Genomic DNA, 23,534 nt, shown 5'->3' on the forward strand with positions numbered 1-23,534 from the left:
CTAAAATAATTTTAGAATAGTACTCTTGCCTGGAAAATCCCATGGATGGAGGAGCCTGGTAGGCTGTAATCCGTGGGGTGGCTAAGGGTCAGACACGACTGAGTGACTTCACTTTCACACATTGGAGAAGGAAATGCAACCCACTCCTGTGTTCTTGCCTGAAGAATCCCAGGGATGGGGGAGCCTGGTTGGGCTTCCGTCTATGGGGTCACACAGAGTCGGACACGACTGAAGTGACTTAGCAGCAGCAACCATTGGATGGCCAGGGAAGTCCCAAAACATTTTGTGCTCCCTGTTACCATTCACCTTCTTGAGTTCTTTCTTTCATGAATATCATAAAGAGAAACTTGTATTCAGCACAGTAGGAATTCCTTCTTCCTGATTCAGATGAGTGACGGTACTCAGTGAACACTGATTTGGGCTTTCAGGAATATTGTCTGCTCTCCCGGAGGTAGGTGTTAGTTCACCCACCCTCCAAGGATATTTCATAGTTATTACACTTAGGAAACAACTACAAAGCTAATCAATGAGCTGGAGTCATCTGTATTTTTGAAAGTGGGAGCATGTGGCTCTATGAGGACAACGTTGAGGGAGCAAAGCTGTTGAAGCCTCGGAAATATCCTCTTCTTCCCATTCCTTTACCGGACGCAGTCACAGCCACGTGATCCTCTGGATTTCCTTTAACAAAGAAGTGCTGCCCGCTAAGTTGCTTCAGTCGTGTCTGACTCTCTGCAACCTCATGACTGTGGCCCACCAGACTCCTCTGTCCATGGGATTCTCTAGGCAAGAATACTGGAGCGGGTTGCCATTTCCTCTTCCAGGGGATCTTCCCGACTCAGGGATTGAACCCATGTCTTTCATGTCTCCTGCATTGGCAGGCAGGTTCTTTACCACTAGTGCCACCTGGGAAGCCCAAGTGAAATCTCATAATTTCATCATTGTCGCAATGTATCGGGTTGGCCAAAAAGTTCATTCGAGTAAGAGCTTAAGGCCAAACCTGAAAGAATTTTTTGGCTAACCTAATAGATTTTAAAACTTCACAGTAGAGTACTTTTTTCTTGATTTCCTCTTCCCTCTTCAGTCAGAAACTCCATGAGGGTAGGGACGATTATCCATTACCTAGCTCGGTACCTGGCACACAGAGCAGGTCTCAGAAAGCTATTCAAATGAATCTGTGCATGAAATAAGTTGTTCTAAGAAAACCACAGACATAGTAAGAAAACACAGGAAATAATAGCTGATCCTGCCTCAGTCTCAAGGGAATTATTTAGTGGTTTCTTTGTAAAAGCCATCATTAAGATTGGCCAATAAAAGTGCCCACGGAAGCATAAAGACCCCCATGGCAGTGATAACTGGGGAGGGAGTCAGAGAAGCAGCAGCTAATTACCAAAGGCCTCTGAATAAACAGAGCTGACAGTTGCTAAGTGCTAAGTAGTTTTTATACTTCATCCCCTGGGTTTCATTATCTACACATCATTGATGAAGAAACCCAGACTTGAAAAGGTTAAGTCCCTTGCTCAAGAGCACAGAGCTAGGAAGCGGCAGAGCTGAGATATAAAGCCAGGGTACCTGACTTCAAATTTGCTGAAATTCTTCTGAGTCTGACAATCAGTCTTCAGATATAAGTTCCTTTTTGCAACTTCTTTTATATGCAAGCTTTTTTTAAAACTATTCTATTTTACCTAATGTTTTTTATAATTTGAATAACCAAGTAGTCAAAATATCTTCTGTTATTGTCATAAAAACATATCTCAGACCCCTGATTAGGCCTGCGGTTGTATTATTATATGTCACAAGAGTTAAAAGCAGGAACAGAAGCAGCAATAATATATTATAGATAAGAGAGATTTCCAAATAAAACAAAAAATAACAGTAAGGAAGTCTTTTTTATTTTTATTTTTTGCTGAGTGCTCCAGCATCTCTCCAGTACTTTGTGAGCAAGACAGTGAGAAAAAAAGAATTAAATTTTATCTCTTCCTTGTCCCTACAACTATTAATAGAATGTGCCTTTATAATACTTTGTAAAGAATCTGAAAGAGAACCTCACTTAGGAACAGGAAATGATCATATCAAGCATATTTATTAATTTAAAAAAAATTTTTATTCTTTTTTATATTTAATTGAAGGATAATTGCTTAACAGTATTGTGTTGGTTTCTGCCAAACAACAATATGAATCAGCCATAGGTATGATTCATGTCCCCTCCCTCTTGAACCTCCCTCCCACCTCCCTCCCCATCCCACCCCTCGAGATTGTCACAGAGCCCCGTTGTGAGTTCCCTGAGTCATATAGCAAATTCCCATGAGCTATCTATTTCACATATGATAATATAGGTTTCCAACTACTCTCTCCATACATCCCAGCCTCTCCTTCCTCCTACCCACAATCGTGTCCTTAAGTCTGTTCTCTATGTCTGTGTCTCAAAGCCTACTTACTCATTTTATGTTCATTTTACCTTTCCTCTGTATTAAAATTGTGTATATGCGTGTGTGTGTTTGTGTTGGAGCTGGAAATAGAGGTAGGGATATCTTAGTCTGCTTGGGCTGCCATAACAAAATATCACAGGGTGGAAGGCTCAAACAGGAGAAATGTATTTCTTGTAGTTCTGGAGGTTGTAAGTCCAAGATCAAGGTTATCAGCAGGGTGGGTTTCTCATGAGGCTTCTCTCCTTGGAGTACAGATGGCTGCATTCTTACTGTGTCCTTACACAGCCTTTTCACTGTGTGCATACATCCCTGGTGTCCCTTTCTTCTTATAAGGACACCAGTTATAGTGGATCAGGGCTACAGTCTATAGGGTCACAGAGTCTGACATGACTGAAGCGATTTGGCACGCACACACAGGAAGAGAAGAATTCAGTCTCCAGCAGGGGGAATTTGTGAGGACCTCTGGTCTCAAACTTCTTTTAACAACTCTACTCATTTTATGAAATGTTAAGTTAAACTACAAGGTTTTTGTAATTGATGTGGGATGGAAAGTATTTCATTTCTTTTCCTAGAGACTGTATGGTCTATTTTTCTAATCATAGTAAAACATATATAACATAAAATTTTGCCACTTCAACCATTAAAAACTATAGTTCAGTGACTGTGAGTGCATACCCAATCTTTTGCAACCATGACCAACATCCGTTCCCCAAATTTTTCGTCATCCCAAACAGAAATTCTAAAACCGTTAATCAATATCTTCTTGTTCACCACCCATAGGAGCCCCTGGTAGTTTCTAACCGACTTTTTGTCTCAATGAGTTTGCTGTTCCAGGTATTTTTTCATCCCATTTTTTATAGATCAAAGAATGGTTGAACATGAAGGGACCTGGAAGACCAAGCACCTCTTGGTATAGATGAAGCATTTGGGCTGAGAGAGATGAATGGGCTTGCCCATATTAACATACCTATTTAAAGGCAAAACAGAATCTGAAAAACAGATTGACTCTAGATGGCTCTTTCGAACAAAAGTCTCTAGAATGACAGAGAGATTCACAAAATGAGAATCTGAAGTGACACTGTTCATTACAGTAGCCTCTAGCCACATGTGGCCATGGAACCCTGGAAATGTGGTTTGTCCAAACTGAGACGTGCAATGAAGGTGAAATATACACCAGACTCTTCGAATTAAAAAGTAACACAAAATATCTCACGAGTAATTTTTATATTGATTACATTTGAAACAATAAACTTGTACCTATAGGGTTAAATAAAAGTATTCAGAGCTCACTGTGGCTCAGATCATGAACTCCTTATTGCCAAATTCAGGCTGAAATTGAAGAAAGTAGGGAAAACTACTAGACCATTCAGATATGACCTAAATCAAATCCCTTAGGATTATACAGTGGAAGTAAGAAATAGATTTAAGGGACTAGATCTGATAGATAGAGTGCCTGATGAACTCTGGACAGAGGTTCGTGACATTGTACAGGAGACAGGGACCAAGATCATCCCCATGGAAAAGAAATGCAAAAAAGCAAAATGGCTGTCTGAGGAGGCCTTACAAATAGCTGTGAAAAGAAGAGAAGCGAAAAGCAAAGGAGAAAAGGAAAGATATAAGCACCTGAATGCAGAGGTCCAAAGAATAGCTAGGAGAGATAAGAAAGCCTTCCTCAGCAATCAATGCAAAGAAATAGAGGACAACAACAGACTAGGAAAAACAAGACATCTTTTCAAGAAAATTAGAGATATCAAGGGAACATTTCATGCAAAGATGGCTCGATAAAGGACAGAAATGGTATGGACCTAACAGAAGCAGAAGATATTAAGAAGAGGTGGCAAGAATACTCAAAAGAACTGTACAAAAAAAATCTTCACGACGAAGATAATCACGATGGCGTGATCACTCACCTGGCACCAGACATCTTGGAATGTGAAGTCAAGTGGGCCTTAGATAGAGTCACCGAGAACAAAGCTAGTAGAGGTGATGAAATTCCAATTGAGCTATTTCAAATCCTGAAAGATGATGCTGTGAAAGTGCTGCACTCAATATGCCAGCAAATTTGGAAAACTCAGCAGTGGCCACAGGACTGGAAAAGGTCAGTCTTCATTCCAATCCCAAAGAAAGGGAATGCCAAAGAATGCTCAAACTACCGCACAATTCCACTCATCTCACACACTAGTAAAGTCATGCTCAAAATTCTCCAAGCCAGGCTTCAGCAATATGTGAACCGTGAACTTCCAGATGTTCAAGCTGGTTTTAGAAAAGGCAGAGGAACCAGAGATCAAATTGCCAACATCCGCTGGATCATGGAGAAAGCAAGAGAGTTCCAGAAAAACATCTATTTCTGCTTCATTGACTATGCCAAAGCCTTTGACTGTGTGGATCACAATAAACTATAGAACATTCTGAAAGATATGGGAATCCCAGACCACCTGACCTGCCTCTTGAGAAACCTGTATGCAGGTCAGGAAGCAACAGTTAGAACTGGTCATCGAACAACAGACTGGTTCCAAATAGGAAAAGGAGTACATCAAGGCTGTATATTGTCACCCTGCTTATTTAATTTATATGCAGAGTACATCATGAGGAACGCTGGGCTGGAAGAAGCACAAGCTGGAATCAAGATTGCCGGGAGAAATATCAATAACCTCAGATATGCAGATGACACTACCCTTATGGCAGAAAGTGAAGAGGAACTCAAAAGCCTCTTGATGAAAGTGAAAGAGGAGAGTGAAAAGGTTGGCTTGAAGCTCAACATTCAGAAAACAAAGATCATGGCATCTGGTCCCATCACTTCATGGGAAATAGATGGGGAAACAGTGGAAACAGTGTCAGACTTTATTTTTTGGGGCTCCAAAATCACTGTGGATGCTGATTACAGCCATGAAATTAAAAGATGTTTACTCCTTGGAAGGACAGTTATGACCAACATAAATAGCATATTAAAAAGCAGAGACATTACTTTGCCAACCAAGGTCCGTCTAGTCAAGGCTATGGTTTTTTCCATGGTCATGTATGGATGTGAGAGTTGGACTGTGAAGAAAGCTGATCGTCGAAGAATCGATGCTTTTGAATTGTGGTGCTGGAGAAGACTCTTGAGAGTCTCTTGGACTGCAAGGAGATCCAACCAGTCCATTCTAAAGGAGCTCAATCCTGGGTGTTCATTGGAAGGACTGATGCTAAAGCTGAAACTCCAATACTTTGGCCACCTCATGGGAAGAGTTGACTCACTGGAAAAGACTAATGCTGGGAGGGATTGGGGGCAGGAGGAGACGGGGACGACAGAGAATGAGATGGCTGGATGGCATCACCGACTCGATGGACATGAGTTTGAGTGAACTCCAGGAGGTGGTGATGGACAGGGAGGCCTGGTGTGCTGTTTTTCATGGGGTCGCAAAGAGTCGGACACGACTGAGCGACTGAACTGAACTGAACTGATTCAAAGGTAACTAAACTATCAAAAATGGTTTGTCCAATGGCATTATTGATTAAAAACTAACACAAATATTTGGCAAGACCTGAGCACCCAGTCCATTCTGAAGGAGATCAATCCTGGTTGTTCATTGGAAGGACTGATGCTAAAGCTGAAACTCCAATACTTTGGCACCTCATGCAACAAGCTGACTCACTGGAAAAGAGTCTGATGCTGGGAAGGGTTGGGGGTGGGAGGAGAAGGGGACGACAGAGAATGAGATGGCTGGATGGCATCACTGACTCGATGGACATGAGTTTGAGTGAACTCTGGGAGTTGGTGATGGACAGGGAGGCCTGGCGTGCTGTGATTCATAGGGTCGCGGAGAGTCGGACACGACTGAGCGACTGAACTGAACTGAACTGAAGACTGATTGAAATACAAGTGAGGGATAAACAGCTTAAGGGCCAAAATAGAAGATTAGAATGTTTTTTGTTTTCTTTTGTTACTGTTGAGTCTTAACAATTATCAGTGCCTTATGGAGTAAATGGCATTTAAAAAAATAAAACCAAAAAATATATATTTGAAATGAAAATTTCTAACTTATTAGAAGTTGTTGGTGCCAAATACCCATGTTGTGCCAAAAGTGGCTTTTTTTTTTTTTTTTATGTAAAGCATCCATTGAATTAAAAGAATTTGTCTTGCTTGGCTGCTTCAGGAAGCCAGAGAACATGTGGGCAATTCAGATTTCCTGCAGGGCCAATTAAGTTCTGTTGATGTTACATAGAATGGGAATTCCAGACAGCCCTTATAATGAAAGTCTAAAAGTGGTGTTCAATTTTAGGACTCATCTTAATTACCATTATTCTTTTCTATAAAGACTAATTTGGATTACATCAACTTTTGACTCATAGGTTAAAATAAAAAAATCACCCAAGCCAGATAACTATTAAATGGCAATGCCAAGATTGAAATCAAGTGATAGGCTGATTAACAGTATGCTCCATAGCATCTATTGTAAACAATGGTTACCACCCCTAATGCCCAATTTGCATCTCCTAAAATAACAGCATTTGCTTCATAGATTTGCTGTGAAGATTGAATGAGATATTCTCTATAAGTTTTAGCAGAGTTCCTGACATACAACTTGTGTTCTTTGCAAGTCAGCTGGCACTGTTATTGTTGTTATCTTCTTTGTTTTCAAGAAAGCAGCTTGAAACTAGAAACTGCATCTCCACTTCAAGTTATCGGTGGAGGGATTCTAATTGGCAGAACACAAGTGAAGGAGGCAATTTGATGCTAATAAACTGTTTCTAGAAGAGATAATCTTTTGGGACAGAGGTGGCTCCCTGGGCCCCAACCCTTGACTTAGGTACAGAAAAGAGAAGTGTTAAGAGTCAGGCTGCCATCTAAAATGATGCTTACTATAATTTATCAAAGGAATAGACAAGCATTATTCTGGCACCAATATTGCCATCCCATTTTATTTACTCATCTTTTTAGCAGGTTAGAAGTAGCACTGAAAGCAGACCTGTGTTCCCAAATGAGACTTTTCTATTGTGGGCTATATTAATTAGTGATTTTTAAACTACACGCATCTGTCTTTCCCCATGGCTCAGCGGTAAGGAATTTGCCTGCAGTGCAGGAGACGCAAGACACACAGTAGGTTTGATCCCTGGGTTGGGAAGCTCCCCTGGAGAAGGAAAAGGCAATCCACTCCAGTATTCTTGCCTGAAAAATCCCATGGACAGAGGAGCTTGTCTGGCTATAGTCCAAAGTGTCTCAAAGAGTCTGACTCAACTGAGCACAACAGCAACCAAACTATACACATCAGAAAAACCAACCTTAAAATGATTAGAGAAGATGGGGTTTATTTTTCTCATGTAACCACACATTCAGAGGCAGAATTGGCATTTCTGACATTCTCACAGCCACTTTCTTGAGGCTGCAAGATAGCTGCCCTTAGGCCACAACTGGTGGATTGTTTGCTATGAGGGCACACAAATTTTGAATTCAAAATAAACACAGACAACATTTTAAAAAATAATAATTTATTTATTTGGCTGCACTGGGTCTTCGTTGTCTCATGAAGGATCTTCAGTCTTCACTGTGGCATGTGGTTTCTTTGTTTTTCCTTTTTTTTAGTTTCGGTATGTGAACTCTTGTTTTTCCTAGTCTTTTGTTTTCCTCTATTTCTTTGCATTGATCGCTGAGAAAGGCTTTCTTATCTCTCCTTGCTATTCTTTGGAACTCTGCATTCAAATGCTTATATCTTTCCTTTTCTCCTTTGCTTTGCGCGAGAGTCCCTTGGACTGCAAGGAGATCCAACCAGTCCATTCTGGGGGAAATCAATCCTGGGTGTTCATTGGAAGGACTGATGCTAAAGCTGAAACTCCAATACTTTGGCCACCTCATGTGATGAGTTGACTCACTGGAAAAGACTCTGATGCTGGGAAGGGTTGGGGGCGGGGGGAGAAAGGGACGACAGAGAATGAGATGGCTGATGGCATCACCGACTTGATGGACATGAGTTTGAATGAACTCCGGGAGTTGGTGATGGACAGGGAGGCCTGGCGTGCTGTGATTCATGGGGTCGCAAAGAGTTGGACACGACTGAGCGACTGAACTGAACTGATGTGAACTCTTAGTTGCTGCATGTGGGATCTAGTTCCCTGACCAGGGACTGAACTCCAGGCCACCTGCATAGGGAGTACAGAGCATCGATGACATTGTCACAAACACGTTTAGAGCACTCGAGCAAATCCATTTATCTAAAAATGTTACACCCTATATATTAGGAGAATACATTGCCAGGGAGATCATAAATAGGAAGTGTAGCCCCTTATAATTCCACTCCATCGATTTCACTCCAGGGGAGGGGGCCTCAAGTCACTCATGCTCAGAAATCTACTGTGGAACTTACCCTGAGTCAGAACCAGAAGTGAAGGCGGTGGCTGATTTCTTGAGAAGAAATATCAAGCACATTAAAGCTTACATCAGCATGCATTCCTACTCCCAGAAGATAGTGTTTCCATATTCCTACAGCCGAAGCAGAAGCAAAGACCACGAGGAGCTGGTAAGTGCTGTTTAATTCATTTTTTTGTTAGCATTTCATAAGTAAAATAATACTTAGTTCAAGAATCGAAAACTGTGGGGCAAACTATTCTCCCATAGAGTACGAAGGGGGAAAGATGCTTTCTATCTTGATCTAATTCTTTTGAGAGTCACCCTGGGCCAGAGTTCATTGAGAGATTGTGAAGAACTGAGCCTTCCTCTGAGGACATGAACTTCTGTCCAGCAGAGGGGCTACCTAGGAAAGCGTCAGACAAGCTCTTGGGATGTCAGGAGGGAACCAGTCCACCTTGACCTGACCTGCATATGAAGCCAAGGACAAGACTTTCTGGAATTATTGGTCTGTTTGTGGTGGCTAGTTTTCTATGGCAGCCTGCCACAGGTCAAGTCTTAGCACAATGCTTACTGATCTGATATTAGCATTGGGAATTACTTTTACATGAACCTCCCTTACTTGCAGGGATTTGGTCTTATTAAAAGCAACTCCAATTTCAGCATTGAGGCAAGACCATCCCTCATTTTTTGGAATGCAGTGGATGGTACAGTGAGTTCAAAGAGGACTTACACAGTCTGCTACTCCCTCAACCACTTTTTGGTCGCAGACATTCTATGCTTGGGTAAGATGACAAAAGATAAGGATGCAAGGGTTCTTGATGGATTGTGGTTAGGTTTGAGCAAATCATCACCCCTGATGCTCTCTAGTCAATGGAAGTGCTATGGCAACATTCCATTTCTTGCCCAAGATCTGATCTTTATGTAGTGGTTTATTTCTCATTGACTTGTTTTGTCCTGGTTCTCTTAACATAATAAACTATAGCCATGTTAGGGGCTAGCGATTCCTGATGACAAATGTAAAGTTATTTGCAGTTGCTAAAAATAACTCCTTTAGAACAGAAACATATGTGATACCTAGGATTCCTTTTTCTTCTCAAGGGAAAATTTTTAAGGAAAGCTCCTTGATTGGTGATTGAAGAAGTGAGAGGGTATTTATCATGATCTGGAAATAGATTTAATGTGATTTTGAGTTATGTTTGGACTGCTATTATCACAAGCGTTTGTTGAGTTATTATGTGTAAAAATACTGTGTTTGATGGACACTGAAAGAAGCATTGGGTAGGGCCCTGCCCTTTAAGAGAATATTATGTGGTTAGAGAGCTCATCCATTAGCAAATGTTACAGACTGCTATACTCTAAGGCAGTGGTCCCCAACCTTTTTGGCCCCAGGGATCGGTGCGGGGGATAGTTTTGGGGTGATTCAGGCATGTTACATTTATTATGCCGCTGCTGATCTGACAGGGGGCGGAGCCTAGGCTGTAATGCGAGTCATGGGGAGCAGCTGTAAATACAGACGAAATTTCACTAGCCCGCCTGCCGCTCCCCTCCTGCTGTGTGACCCTGCTCTATAGTATGAAAAGTTAAAGTGTTACTCACTCAGTCGTCTTTGACTCTTGGCGACCCCATGGACTGTGGTCCTCTGGGCTCTTCTGTCCATAGAATTCTCCAGCCAAGAATACTGGGAAGGAGAGCCATTCCCTTCTTCAAGGGAGTAACTATTAAATAAGTGGCACAGATGGTACAACTCCCTTCTGACTGGGATAGCTAAGGGTGGCCTTATAAATTCACTCAGAGGAAAACAGATAAGTGAGGGGATAAAGTCTCCACCTTGAAGACTTATAATGATATCCATTCCCATCACTTCATGGCAAATAGCTGGGGAAACAGTGGAAACAGTGTCAGACTTTATTTTTTTGGGCTCCAAAATCACTGCAGATGCTGATTGCAGCCATGAAATTAAAAGACGCTAACTCCTTGGAAGGAAAGTTATGACCAACCTAGACAGCATTAAAAAGCAGAGACATTACTTTGCCAACAAAGGTCCGTCTAGTCAAGGCTATGGTTTTTCCAGTGGTCATGTATAGATGTGAGAGTTGGACTGTGAAGAAAGCTGAGCACCGAAGAAGATGCTTTTGAACTGTGGTGCTGGAGAAGACTCTTGAGAGTCCCTTGGATGGCAAGGAGATCCAGTCAGTCCATCCTAAAGGAGATCAGTCCTGGGTGTTCATTGGAAGGACTGATGCTAAAGCTGAAACTCCAATACTTTGGCCACTTGATGGGAAGAGCTGACTCATTTGAAAAGACCCTGATGCTGGGAAAGATTGAGGGCAGAAGGAGAAGGGGATGACAGAGGATGAGATAGTTGGATGGCATCACCAACTCAATGGACATGGGTTTGGGTGGACTTCGGGAGTTGATGATGGACAGGGAGGCCTGGCGTGCTGTGTTTCATGGGGTCGCAAAGAGTCGGACACGACTGAGCGACTGAACTGAACTGAAGATGTAACGTACTGTAAAGAAGAAGGAATGGTAAAGTGCTAGTGAAGTCAAGGACCAGGTAAAGTTTCAGACAATATTGAAAGATAGGATTTCTATAAGTGGACAGGGAAGAGAAGACTTTCTAAGCAGAGGCCATAGCTTCCCCACAGGAATTACATTCAGGGAAATGTAGGGGCAAGAAAAGGAAATTGATCCCTCAGAAAGCAGATGAGGTCCATTTGTGAAGAACAGTTAGCTTGTTTGAATGTCAGAATAAATTTATATTTTATTCTGTAGATCATGTGGTTCCATTAAAACTTATTTTGAGCAGCATCATATCCATTGATATTCCTTGGGGTCATTCAGAGGAGCAACAGTAAATACTATAATGCTAGTGCCAGTTTCAGAAAAGATCTGCATAAGCTAGAAACAAAAATAATGGAACAGGGAATTTAGTTACCATCTTGCTGCACTCCAGGGGTATAATCTTTTTTATTTGATGAGTCTTTGCACATTTTACACAAAAAAAGAAATAGAGTGTGTGAGAAGGATGAGAAGGGAATCATCCATACCTGAGATGTGCATATTATTTAGAGAAGCTGAGTTTAAAGTTCCGTGATAATTTTACCTAGTTGTTTGTCTTTGAAATATAGTTATACTTTGTCTTACAGTATAACTTTGTTATGTATGCTTTGTTTTACAAAATACATGAATTCCTTAAAAAGGCATGTGAGAATTCTTTTTGCTTCAAATTAAATAAAAATTTCATTATATTGGAAGGATCTGTGTTTGTAGCCACCCAATTGTGATTTCTATAAACAGAAAAACATTTTTAAAAGTTAATTTATTCTTCTCAATTTACCTTTTGGATAAATGTAGATTTTTCATTATACCATTTTCCCTCAGCTTTATTGAGATATAACTAATTTTTAATTTTGTGTAAATTTAAAGTGTACAATGTGATTATTTGATAAATGATCACAATAAAGTTAATTAATATATTCATCACCTCACATAATTCTTTTTTCTTTTGTGGTGCGAACCCTTAATATCTATTCTCTTAGCAACTTTTAAGTATATAAAATAGTATTGTTAACTAGAGACATCAGACTGTATTTAGATCCTCAGAAATTATTCACCATATAACTGGAAGTTTGTAACCTCTGACCATTATCTCCATTTCCTTCCCACTTCCACCCCAGCCCCTGACAACAACTATTCTGCTATTTCTTCATATCTACAGCCTGATTCAATTACTATATGATTGGTTGTTGTTTTTTTTTTAGAAACTTGTACCTGTCTTGTTTTAAAGCTGCACATTAACTGAAATTCCATATTCTGTTGATTTCAGTCTCTAGTGGCCAGACAAGCAGTCTATGCTATGGAGAATATTCATAGAAATATCAGATATACGCATGGCAGTGGTTCAGAAAGTTTATGTAAGTATTTCTTCTTCAGATCTTGTGGGACTGTGAGGTACTAAAGAAATTTATGTTTAGTTTTTCTGTGTGGGTTTAATTTTTCTAAGTGGAATATTTTAAAACATGGTCACATGTAAAACAATTGGATTATAACAATTGGAAATGGAAGAATAATAGCTATGACATTGTTGAACAAAGCTACATTAATATACATACTAAAAAGGAACCAAAATGATACTTAAGAAATTATGCTCTTTCCTACAGAGTAGAGATTATAGAATCAGTATCACATTAGTTGACTGAAGCAGAAAAGGTCATACAAGTTCAAAAGAATGTTAAAGATGTCCAAGGCCACCATGTAAGGTTGTGCAGGTTGAACACTGTACAAATCTAGGAATGCCATTTACTTTAGATACTTTTAAGTGACAACCTGTGTCCAAGAGTATAGCTCATGGCACGCTGGAGTTGAACATCCTTTGTTTATATCACACTGATGAGACCATGTATGTGGCAAGTTCTTAACAAATATCTTAATCTCTGCTTGGAGGTATTTATGGAGGGATTCCTTTGTATCCACAGAGGGAATAACAAAAAACTTAGCTCTTTTTGAAACTGCAGGGGGAGACAGGAGAAGAGAAAACAGAAAATAAGTATGTAACAAGCCATCAGCAAACTATAATCCACAGGCTGAATCTAGCCCTACTGCTTGTTTTTGGAAAGCTTGTAAGCTAAGAATGGTTTTTCTATTTCTTAGATGGTTGAAGAAAACCCAAAGAAGAACAAGATTTTGTGACATGTGAAAATTACATCAAATTCAAATTTCAATGTCCACAAATAGTTTTATTTGAGCACACCACATTCATTTGCATATTGTCTATATAACTTTTATGACAGTGGAATTGAGTAGTTGTGTCATAGACTACGTGGCCCTTAAAGCTTAAGATATTAATTATCTGGTTCTTTACAGAAAAAGTTTGCCAATCTCTGATGTAAACAAATAGTAACATAGTATAATCCCATTGATAATGAAGAACATAAAATAAGTATATTTGTTGTTGTTGTTCAGTGGCTCAGTCATGTCTGACTCTTTGCGACCCCATGGACTGCAACACGCCAGGCCTCCCTGTCCATCACTAACTCCCAGAGCCTACTCAAACTCATGTCCATTGAGTCAGTGATGCCATCCAACCATCTCATCCCCTGTCATCCCCTTCCCCTCCTGCCTTCAATCTTTCCCAGCATCATGGACTTTTCCAATGAGTAAGTTCTTCACATCAGGTAGCCAAAGTATTGGGAGTTTCAGCTTCAGCCATCAGTCCTTCCAATGAATATTCAGGGTTGATTTCTTTTTGGATCTACTGGTTTGATTTCCCTGCAGTCCAAGGGACTCTCAAGAGTCTTCTCCTAAATTAGCGTATAGGTTTGAAAATGACTGCCAGAGAGAGGCAACTTAGCCCAGGTGGCCTGGGAAGATCTTTCTCGGTAGGTGACATGTCTGTGAGACCTACCCTGCAAGTGGCTGCCAAACAAAGGAAGAACCAGGGAGTGGGAATGGCATGTGAAAAGGCTTTGAGATAATATACTTGAAGCCCCAGAATTTCCTTCAACTGGTATGATCTACAGGGGGGTGAAAACATTCATACTGAATAAATTACTTGAGTACATGAGGCTTTATTACCAGAAAGTTCAGAATCTTCCTCTTCTTCCTCAATCATTCCAGACAATCTCAGGACAAACTGAGGCCAGATTGGGTCCACATGATATTTCTGTCTCTTGCTGTCACCAGTCTGTCTCTGCCTTTGCTGACCCAGGTCCTTGCTCTGGGCCACAACTTCCTTTCATAAGTCACCCCTTTCTTGATTCCCATCGTCTTCTCTACTATTGTTCCTTCAGGGCTGGAGGAACTTCTAGAGAAACATCCTGTTTTGATGAAATAATTCCATCTTCATGCATGCATTCATTCAATACAAATCTGTGTGTATGTGTAAGTATAAAAATATAGTTGGAAGAATAAATGCCAGATATTAATAATAACTATTAGAAACATTTGCTGAATGAGTAACTTAGCTAATGCACTGTTGATGAATTTTTTTCAGTACTTCAGTAAAGACTTGTGTAATTAATTCAAGTACAGGTATTAGAAAGAAGAAAAGTGGTCACTTTGCTCCTTATATGATTGTCTACCTGGAAAACAGTAGGCAATCAACCAAAAATATTATTAACAATCCAAGAGTTAAGTAAGGTGACTGACTATGAACTAAACATATATAAATCTATAACTTACATACCAAAAATAATCAAGAAGAAAATAAATGGAAATAAGTTCCTACTGCCCCCTCCAATATACATGTATGCACATGCATACATATACATATATATAGATACATATGTACATAGATTCATTGTTAAATGTATATGTGTGCACATACACAAATCCAATGATCTCGATGAAAAACTTAGAGAACTTTACTGGTGTACATAAATGAAGACAAATAAAATGAGAAACCTACTGTTTTTTGAGTGGGAAAGCAATATTAAAAAAAGTGCCAATCATCCTAAATTAGTTTGTGTATTTAATGCAGCCCCAATGAACACTTATATAACTTTGAACTTCATTTATTTATTTGTTTTTAATTTTTTGGCTGTGCCTCATGGCATGAGGGAGAAGGCAATGGCACCCCACTCCAGTACTCTTGCCTGGAAAATCCCATGGATGGAGGAGCCTGGTAGGCTGCAGTCAATGGGGTCACTAAGAGTCAGACACGACTGAGCGACTTCACTCTCACTTATCACTTTCATGCATTGGAGGAGGAAATGGCAACCCACTCCAGTATTCTTGCCTGGAGAATCCCAGGGACGAGCGAGCCTAATGGGCTGCCGTCTATGGGGTTGCACAGAGTCGGACATGACTGAAGCAACTTAGCAGCAGCAGCAGCAGCATGGCATGAGGGATCTTAGTTCCCTGACCAGGAATAACCCTGTGCCCCCAGCACTGGAAGAGTGGAGTCTTAAACACTGGACTACCAAGGAAGTCCCTGAACTTTATTTGAAAAAATACACTTGGTAGAAGAGCTTGTAAAATTCTGAAAAATAAGACTAATCAGAGAGAATCTGCTCCAACCAAGTATTAAAACGCATTACAAACCTGTTGTAGTTACAGTGTTGTTTTAATTATAGTAATTATAAAGAAACAAAGAAGCAATTGTGTATAAATAAGAATGTTCATTGTAAAGGAACTCAGCCTGGAAGAGACAGATCAATAGTGAGGGAATAGTGAGGACAGAAAGACAGATATACAATGTCTAGTATCTCATAAAGAAGGCATTTCAAACAGTTAAGAATGTTCAATTACTAGGGTTGGAAAAACGGGTAAGTTGCTTAGGAAAAAAAACTGTATTTGGATTACTAACATGTCTTTCTCCAAAATAAATTCCAGATACATAAAATATTTTAGTATAAAAACCCAGCCATAAACCAAACTGAAAGCTAAATTACCAAATAAGACAAAAAATTCTCCACATATTACAGAAGGGTAAGAACATAAATGTTGTTTTGTAAGTAATCTATAAAATGAATCAAGAAAAATGAACAAAGAAAATGGATTTAAAAATATAAAGATGGACAATAAATACATCAAAATGTCCAAATCACTGACAATCAAACATAAAGTAAGACAATTTGATATTATTTTTCACCCATAAAATTGCCAGAAATGTATGATTCCCACAGATGGTGTGGGAAGGGGAAGTGGACATGGTCATACCAGGCTAATGGAGGTACTGCTGCTGCTGCTGCTGCTGCTGCTAAGTCACTTCAGTCGTGTCCGACTCTGTGTGACCCCATAGACAGGAGCCCACCAGGCTCCCCCGTCCCTGGGATTCTCCAGGCAAGAACACTGGAGTACAGATTGCTCAATTCTTTTGAAGGCTATTTGGCAACACGTAGCTCATCAGTGCAGAGAAAGCAATGGCAAGCCACTCCAGTACTCTTGCCTAGAAAATCCCATGGACGGAGGAGGCTGGTGGGCTGCAGTCCATGGGGTCGCTACGAGTCAGACATGACTGAGTGACTTCACTTTCACTTTTCACTTTCACACATTGGAGAAGGAAATGGCAACCCACTTCAGTGCTCTTGCCTGGAGAATCCCAGGGATGGGGAGCCTGGTGGGCTGCCGTCTATGGGGTCACATAGAGTTGGACATGACTGAAGTGACTTAGCAGCAGCAGCAGCAACAGCAGCTCATCAGTGAAAAGTGCATACCCTCAGACTAGAGAATCTGCTTCTAGGAAAGAATATTCTAAAGAAACAAGGAAGCAATTATGGATAAACAAGGATGTTCATTGTAAAGTTGTTTCTATTAATTAGAAAAAAACCCTAAAGCTCTCTAGATAAATAATTATTAAAATTAATCACACCAGCTTTACAGAGCAATGCTATGAGATCATTAAAAATGATAAGGTAGATTTGAACCCATTAATACATACAGCTTCTCAGGATAGATTATGTTTAGAAATGTTACTGAACCTCTTGCATAGAATGATCTTATTTACGTAGGAAAAAAATTATGTTCAAGTATGCACTGAAAAAGAAAGCACTAGAATATAAACGGTGATCATCACTTCTTGGTAGGGTTACATGGATAATTTTTCTTTTCTTCCTTAAACTGCTTTCCTTCAATCTCTATTTTCTTCCAGAAACTTATATAATAATCAGAAAAAAAGCAAAGCTATTTTCATTTTTAGAAAAAAAAAAAATCCCACCTTATTAGTTAACTCGAAACATCTGTATTTCAGAAAGTAATTTCTTTTTTTCTTTTTTGTAGATCTAGCTCCTGGAGGTTCAGACGACTGGATCTATGACTTGGGCATCAAATATTCGTTCACAATTGAACTTCGAGATAAAGGCAAATATGGATTCTTGCTGCCAGAGAGTTACATCAGACCCACGTGTTCGGAAGCTCTGGTTGCTGTCGCTAAAATAGCTTCGCATGTCGTCAGGAATGTTTAATGCCTTTGATTTTTTCACTCTGTTCCCAGATTTTAATTTACTGATTCCAGCCAAACCATGGTACACGTTTCTTTTTGAGTTTTATCAGTAGTTTTGATCAAAGGTTTTCTCATTCCTTGGTTTTGTCAAATAACAAAATAAACGGTACCTTAAAATTAACGCCGACCAGGGTTTACATTTCTTTTTCTTTTTTATAATTTGTGAGAGGCTAGGTACTGGGTTTTTCTTGATCCGTGACATTTGACTAGCCATCTCAAGCAATTTCAATAACTAACTTCATGCAGATCATTGTATCCTAAACAAAGAATGAAGGTTGTTAGAAGTACAGTCAAGATTTCTGCTCCCAATTTACAGTAAATTTCTGCTGGCTCCTTTAAAGATACAGTCATGCTTGCCTTTTGCGCCACAGTAACAGGCGACAGCTGTTACTGTCTGAGAAGGCAGAGGTGCATGAAAAACAAGACAAGTACCGCGCATCTCTCCAGGTCAGCTGCTCAATAAAAACTTTGAGGGAAATGAATGGCTGCAGTTATTTCGACAACAAATGTGCCATTCTGCACATTTACAATAGCCGTTTATTGTAAGAAATTATGTACTAAAAGGAGAAAGCTCTTCCTCTTAAATTCACTTTAAAAGTGGGAGTTTCTGCTCTCCCGAATACCCCGTTTCTTCTCCAGGGATTTCAGGTAAAGCAACTTTGTTGATTTCACCGCACGCCTCGGCGCCAACGTCGCGCCCGGGAGGCGTGTCCACAAGGGGGCGGAGCCTGCGCTCTGACGACTAATCCGGAGGCCGGAAGTTGCCTCGGTCTTCTGAGGATCAGGGCAAACTCTAGACTTCCGGCGGCGTTTTGAGGCCTGGCAGTGTTTTCCTTGTCTTCTTACTCTTCAGTCTCTTTCTTTCTTTCTTTTTTTTTTTCCCTACGTCCCAGGCTGGCTCGACCCTGGCGAAGCGGCGAGCGGGCTCTGCTTCCCACCCATCCCGGAGTCCCTCGCTAGCCGAGGGCCTGTTCCCGGGGGCCGCGCGCGCACCTCCCTGTCGCCGTCGTCTCCCCGGGGCCGGGCGCGGGGACAGAGAGTCGCCTTCCCCGGTCCTCGGAGCTGAGGCGGTGGTGCCACCTCCGAACTGCGCTTGCGAAGGAAGCTCGGGGAGGAGGTAAGCTTGAATCCTGTGAATTGGTGTGGGTACCGGGGGGAGAGGGGTTGGTTGGACGGGCCCAGGATGGGGAGGCCCAACCGGCCCTCCATCCTGCTTGGGTCACGCCGGGCTTCTAAGCCACCCTTGACTCTGCAGAAGACCCCTGTGCTCGTGCCGGGTTTCTCGCTGTCATCCTGAGGTGTTCTTAGGCGCGTTTGCCTGAGGGGGCAAGTGAATTCAGACGGAAAACTTTGCTAGGTCATTTAATGTGAGCCTGGGAACTCTTGCGTGGTATTCGCATTTGTGTGAGATGGAAGGGTGCCGGAATATGGTCACGCATTCCCCAGACCTCTTAGGGAAAGGTATCTTTCCTTTTGGTTATATTTGGGCTTGCTTATTTCTCTGCAGTGATAACGACTCAACGTTCTCGGCGTTAAGGAGTGCTACTTTGTCTTCACAGCCCCTCGGTAGTTACTTTTGGCAGCTGTCAGAAACCAGGGAAGGCGGGATGAAAGTCGAGGCTCAGATGTTTTGGCATCAGCTCTTTCTAAACAGGTGCAAACAATTTATGTGGCTGGACCTTTGAGTAGATAAGACCGATGCAGTCGCTAGGATATTGTTTGTGGAGTCTAGGGTCAAGCCATTCGGTTATGTTCTGAGATTTTCAGATCATTTGAACTGGTTTGAAAATTGTGGGCGTGCGCAGCCTCTTCAGGTTTTTTTATTTGTTTTTGAAGAAATAATTTTAGAAGTTTGGAAGGATCTTCACACCTCAAGTTTTCAAAGTTTTGCCAGACATTCTGTTGCAGTAAACCCAGATGCTTATTCAGGACAGTTCATTCGTGTGTGGTGCCGGCTACGCGGTCTCCTTCTGCAGTGTTTGAATTTACTGACTTTAGAATCTATGCGCCAGTATTTTGGACAGTTTTGTGGACATATCTTGATTTTCGAATGATTGAGAATTTAATGAAGTATTTAGATGACGTGACAATTTCAACAGGAGAGTAGGAATGTAGATGCAGGTATGTAGCGATTTGTGTCTGCAAAAAGAGTTGTGGAAATTTTGTGGAAAATATTGTGACACTAAGACTGTGGGGATCTGGGAGGATCTAGTTTTGTCAACGGAGAAGGCAATGGCACCCCTCTCCAGTACTCTTGCCTGGAAAATCCCATGGATGGAGGAGCCTGGTGGGCTGCAGTCCGTGGGGTCGCTAAGAGTCGGACACGACTGAGCGACTTCACTTTCACTTTTCACTTTCACACATTGGAGAAGGAAATGGCAACCCACTCCAGTGTTCTTGCCTGGAGAATCCCAGGGACGGTGGAGCCTGGTGAGCTGCCGTCTGTGGGGTCGCACAGAATCGGACTCGACTGAAGCGACTTAGCAGCACCAGCAGTTTTGTCAAATGCACGCCTTTTTCTCGCCTCCTGACTGTTGGTGTTTTGAAATGAACATTGACTGCAGATTTTAAGATAGGCACGTTTATCTGATTTGCATATTTGTAAATGAAAACTAAAATCCCAAGGTGGATGCTGTTTTAATTTTTGTACAAGTTATTGAAAATCTAACAGTCACTGGTGTTAATTTGTGTTGTAGTATGCACTGACATTTGCTTACAGAAAGCAGTTGTTTAGAGTATTTATTTACAGAGTTGGTTTTCAGTGTTAGTCTTTCCTGCCTTCCCCACCCGTTGCTCTCCTTTTCCTGTACAGTTGAGTTGGAGCTGATATTTAGTAGCAGTTGAAATGTTAACTGGTTGGTTTACAAAGTGTCTTTTATTCTTTGTTTTGGTAGTTTGGTTATTGTGTTTCACTTTATAGTTAGTAATTGCCAGCGTGGGTTATTCGCCCTACATAGTCTTTTTAACAAAATGTTTCTTCCACACAGTGCTAGTGTATTGCCTTCCTTATGCTTGCATAGTCAGTTTAGTTTTGACAGTTCTGTTCAGAATTCGCTTTTGTTGTTTTAGTCTATCCACATATAAGCAATCTGCAAGATTGTTTACGAAAATTTTTTTATTCTAAAATTGTGAAGGAAAAACTCACAGTATGCATCAAACTTTTTTCTTTCAAAACTAAGACAAAAATATGATGAGATCTTTAACTCTTAATTTTAGAGTGCCAGAGGATAGGGATTTATTCTCCTACCAGTTGGTACCAGGAATTCTGTAGCTTTAATTGCTTAGTTATTTGACAGTTTCCTAATATGGTGCTTCTTATCCAGATTGAAGTGCTTCATGCTTTCATTTATGCTAGTGGAGGATGAGATCTCAAAGATGTAATTGTGGACTGAAGTGAGAATACTAGAACTAATGTTTTATTGAAAGGTTTTAGTTATCAGGCTTCAGAAATAATTGTTTAAAAAGAGGCCCATTTGTGTTTTTCTTTTCTCAAATATTTTTGTAATATGAAGCTATGGATACATTGTGATATTTGTAAGTTTCTGGGGGAAGGAAGACATTTCCCATTTATTAAGACTTTTTGTTGTATCTTAATAGATTCAAACTTTGTGGCCATGTTTTTCGGTTTTTTGTTTTTTGGCCACACCTTGTGGCTTGCTTGATTGGAGTTCCCTAGCCAGGAATTGAACCTGGATCCTTAGCAGTGAAAACGCTGGGTCCTAACTACTGCACCACCAGGGAATTCTCCTTATTTTCTTTTTCAATTGAAAAAAATATTAAAGCTTCTGATATTTATTTCTGTGCAAATGGAGAGGAAAAATAGAATTAATCAATAGACTTTCATCAGTGGCACTGTGGCTTTGATAATGCTGGTGTTTGGGAAAGGCATGATAATGTGAGTAGGAGTGTGATGCCAACTTAAAACTAAAGAATACATTGAAAACTGAGGGGACACCTTCAAAGTCTCTGAGATAGGGAAGACTTTAATATTTACATTTTAATCTTATTTCTAATTTTTCCCATATACTTTGAAGCATTTACTTATTGAAGTCTGTTCATATATTAATTGAAAGAATTTTCCCCTTCTCAGTCAAATCTACATTTTATTCTTTTGTGGTTTGTCTTTCTCTTTGTGACAAATCTTTAGATTGAAAATTCTAATTCTCACATTATATGCAACCTAATTTTTAATTAATATATATGAGCAAATGCTTTTCTGTTGTAGGTTGTGTGTGTATATTTAGACAAATAGGATTTAAAATATATTTTAATATTTTTAATGCAAGCTTAAGGCATTTTATCTGTACAAAAATCATAAATGCTTCAGAGTAACATTTAGGCAATTTGTTGACTTCTGATAGAAATTCCTAGATAGATGATCAGAAAAATGTCTCTATCAATTAGAAAACTTCAATTTCTACTTTTCCCCGCAGGGTTTTTTTTTTTTTTTTTTTTCTGTCTAGAACCTCCCTATAACCTAGACCTGTTCCTGAAACTCAGTGTTATTTTAGGCCATGTTTTGGTACTGTTGACTCTCTGAGAGAAGTGACTGCGTCTTTACTTCATTGCTCATCTTTCCTAAGTTGGAAGACTCAACAGTAGCAGAAGTAAAATTCTTTGGATAATCACCCTATAGGTGAATCTTGTAGTACTCGATGTCACCTGTGAAAGCTACTTTGTCTCTGTGGGAAGAAACATTTTTAGAGTCAAGAATACAAAGGGAGGGGTAAGGTTGGATCATTAGTCCTCACTACATTGTCTATTGCAGCCCAAACCCCTTGAAGTCTTCAAAGCTTGAGTTAGGGATGGATCTAACATGGGAGAGAAGTTATGAGACCATACTTCCCAAGCCGTAGGTCAGAGGAGGAGAGGGCCCTGATCCAGGCAACAGGTTATAGGCAGGGAAGAGAAGCAGTTAATATCTGGAGCCCTCAGAAAGACAAGAAAAGAAATAATAGATGACAGTGTTTCATGTATACTAAGAAATAGCTTGTTGCTCCAATTGTGGAAAACACTATTGTTGTTGTTGTTGTTGTTTTTGAGGAAGGAAGGTGTGTTGGAAGTAGGGTCCTTTTTTTTTTTTTTTTTTTTTGAGGATGGAAGGTGTGTTGGAAGTAGGGTCCAGTTGGAGATAGAGGTTTGGGGGGCAGACGTGATTGTTTGCTTTGATACTGGAAGGAAAAATGTAAGGTTAGGGTTAGTCATCTTGATGCAGCTTGGTGGGATAGTGTGCCTGTTCCCAAGTTGCAGGTAACTAGAAATAGCTAATCAACTTTTAGAACGCATTCATTTTTAAGTTATTAATGTTTTTGAATTAGTGAATGTGAATTTCAGTGTATGCCTGTATATTTTTATAGTAACATGATGAAGTTTAAAAAATTTATCTTGTTACATATTTATTTCTTATTGAATCTCAGTTATAAATTATAAAAAAGTTGTTGTTCTCAGTTAATCAAAGCTGTCCATTTTCTAGGTCTTTTTTTTTTAACTCCACTTATCACTTATCTTGGCTTTTAGTTCTTTATATTCAGTAAGTCAAATGTATGTATGGAATTTACCCACCTTTTCCTTTATAAATTCACATTAGGACTGAGAATGAGCTCAGGAAAAGTTAAATCAAAGATGATAATATTCACTGTTGTGTGAAGGGTGAAGAACATTTGATACATAAGTGATTTTATGTTGAACAGATTCTTGTTCACTTATGCGGATGCTCTACATAATTTTTTTAAATTTGTAATTACTTTAAAGTTACTTTCTAACTTTTTTGAATCACTAAAAATTGATAATAATCTTAACTAATGGTTATATTGTATATTAGAAAATAATGATACATATTTCC

At 40.0% G+C, this 23,534-nt stretch overlaps 2 protein-coding genes across 7 annotated transcripts in view; both read left to right on the forward strand.

The window, feature by feature from the left end:
* CPB2 (carboxypeptidase B2) overlaps positions 1 to 17,786 on the forward strand; it is a 66,475-nt gene extending 48,689 nt beyond the window's left edge. Inside the window, exons 9-11 of the mRNA XM_055426819.2 lie at positions 8,715 to 8,917; positions 12,578 to 12,665; positions 17,470 to 17,786. Of these exons, the coding sequence (XP_055282794.2) occupies positions 8,715 to 8,917; positions 12,578 to 12,665; positions 17,470 to 17,654 (476 nt within the window). The 3' untranslated portion in view covers positions 17,655 to 17,786. The remainder of the gene's footprint in view (positions 1 to 8,714; positions 8,918 to 12,577; positions 12,666 to 17,469) is intronic.
* A 691-nt stretch (positions 17,787 to 18,477) lies between these two features.
* The window catches only part of ZC3H13 (zinc finger CCCH-type containing 13), a 110,704-nt gene continuing 105,647 nt past the window's right edge, over positions 18,478 to 23,534 (forward strand). For all 6 annotated transcript variants that reach the window (XM_088842762.1, XM_055426066.2, XM_055426068.2 and 3 more), the window contains exon 1: positions 18,478 to 18,809. The gene's annotated coding sequence lies outside the window, so the exon portion shown is untranslated. The remainder of the gene's footprint in view (positions 18,810 to 23,534) is intronic.

Source organism: Moschus berezovskii, chromosome 13, assembly GCF_049115385.1.
Source record: "Moschus berezovskii isolate FMDL1 chromosome 13, NW_MosBer_1.0, whole genome shotgun sequence".
Lineage (NCBI taxonomy): Eukaryota > Metazoa > Chordata > Mammalia > Artiodactyla > Moschidae > Moschus > Moschus berezovskii.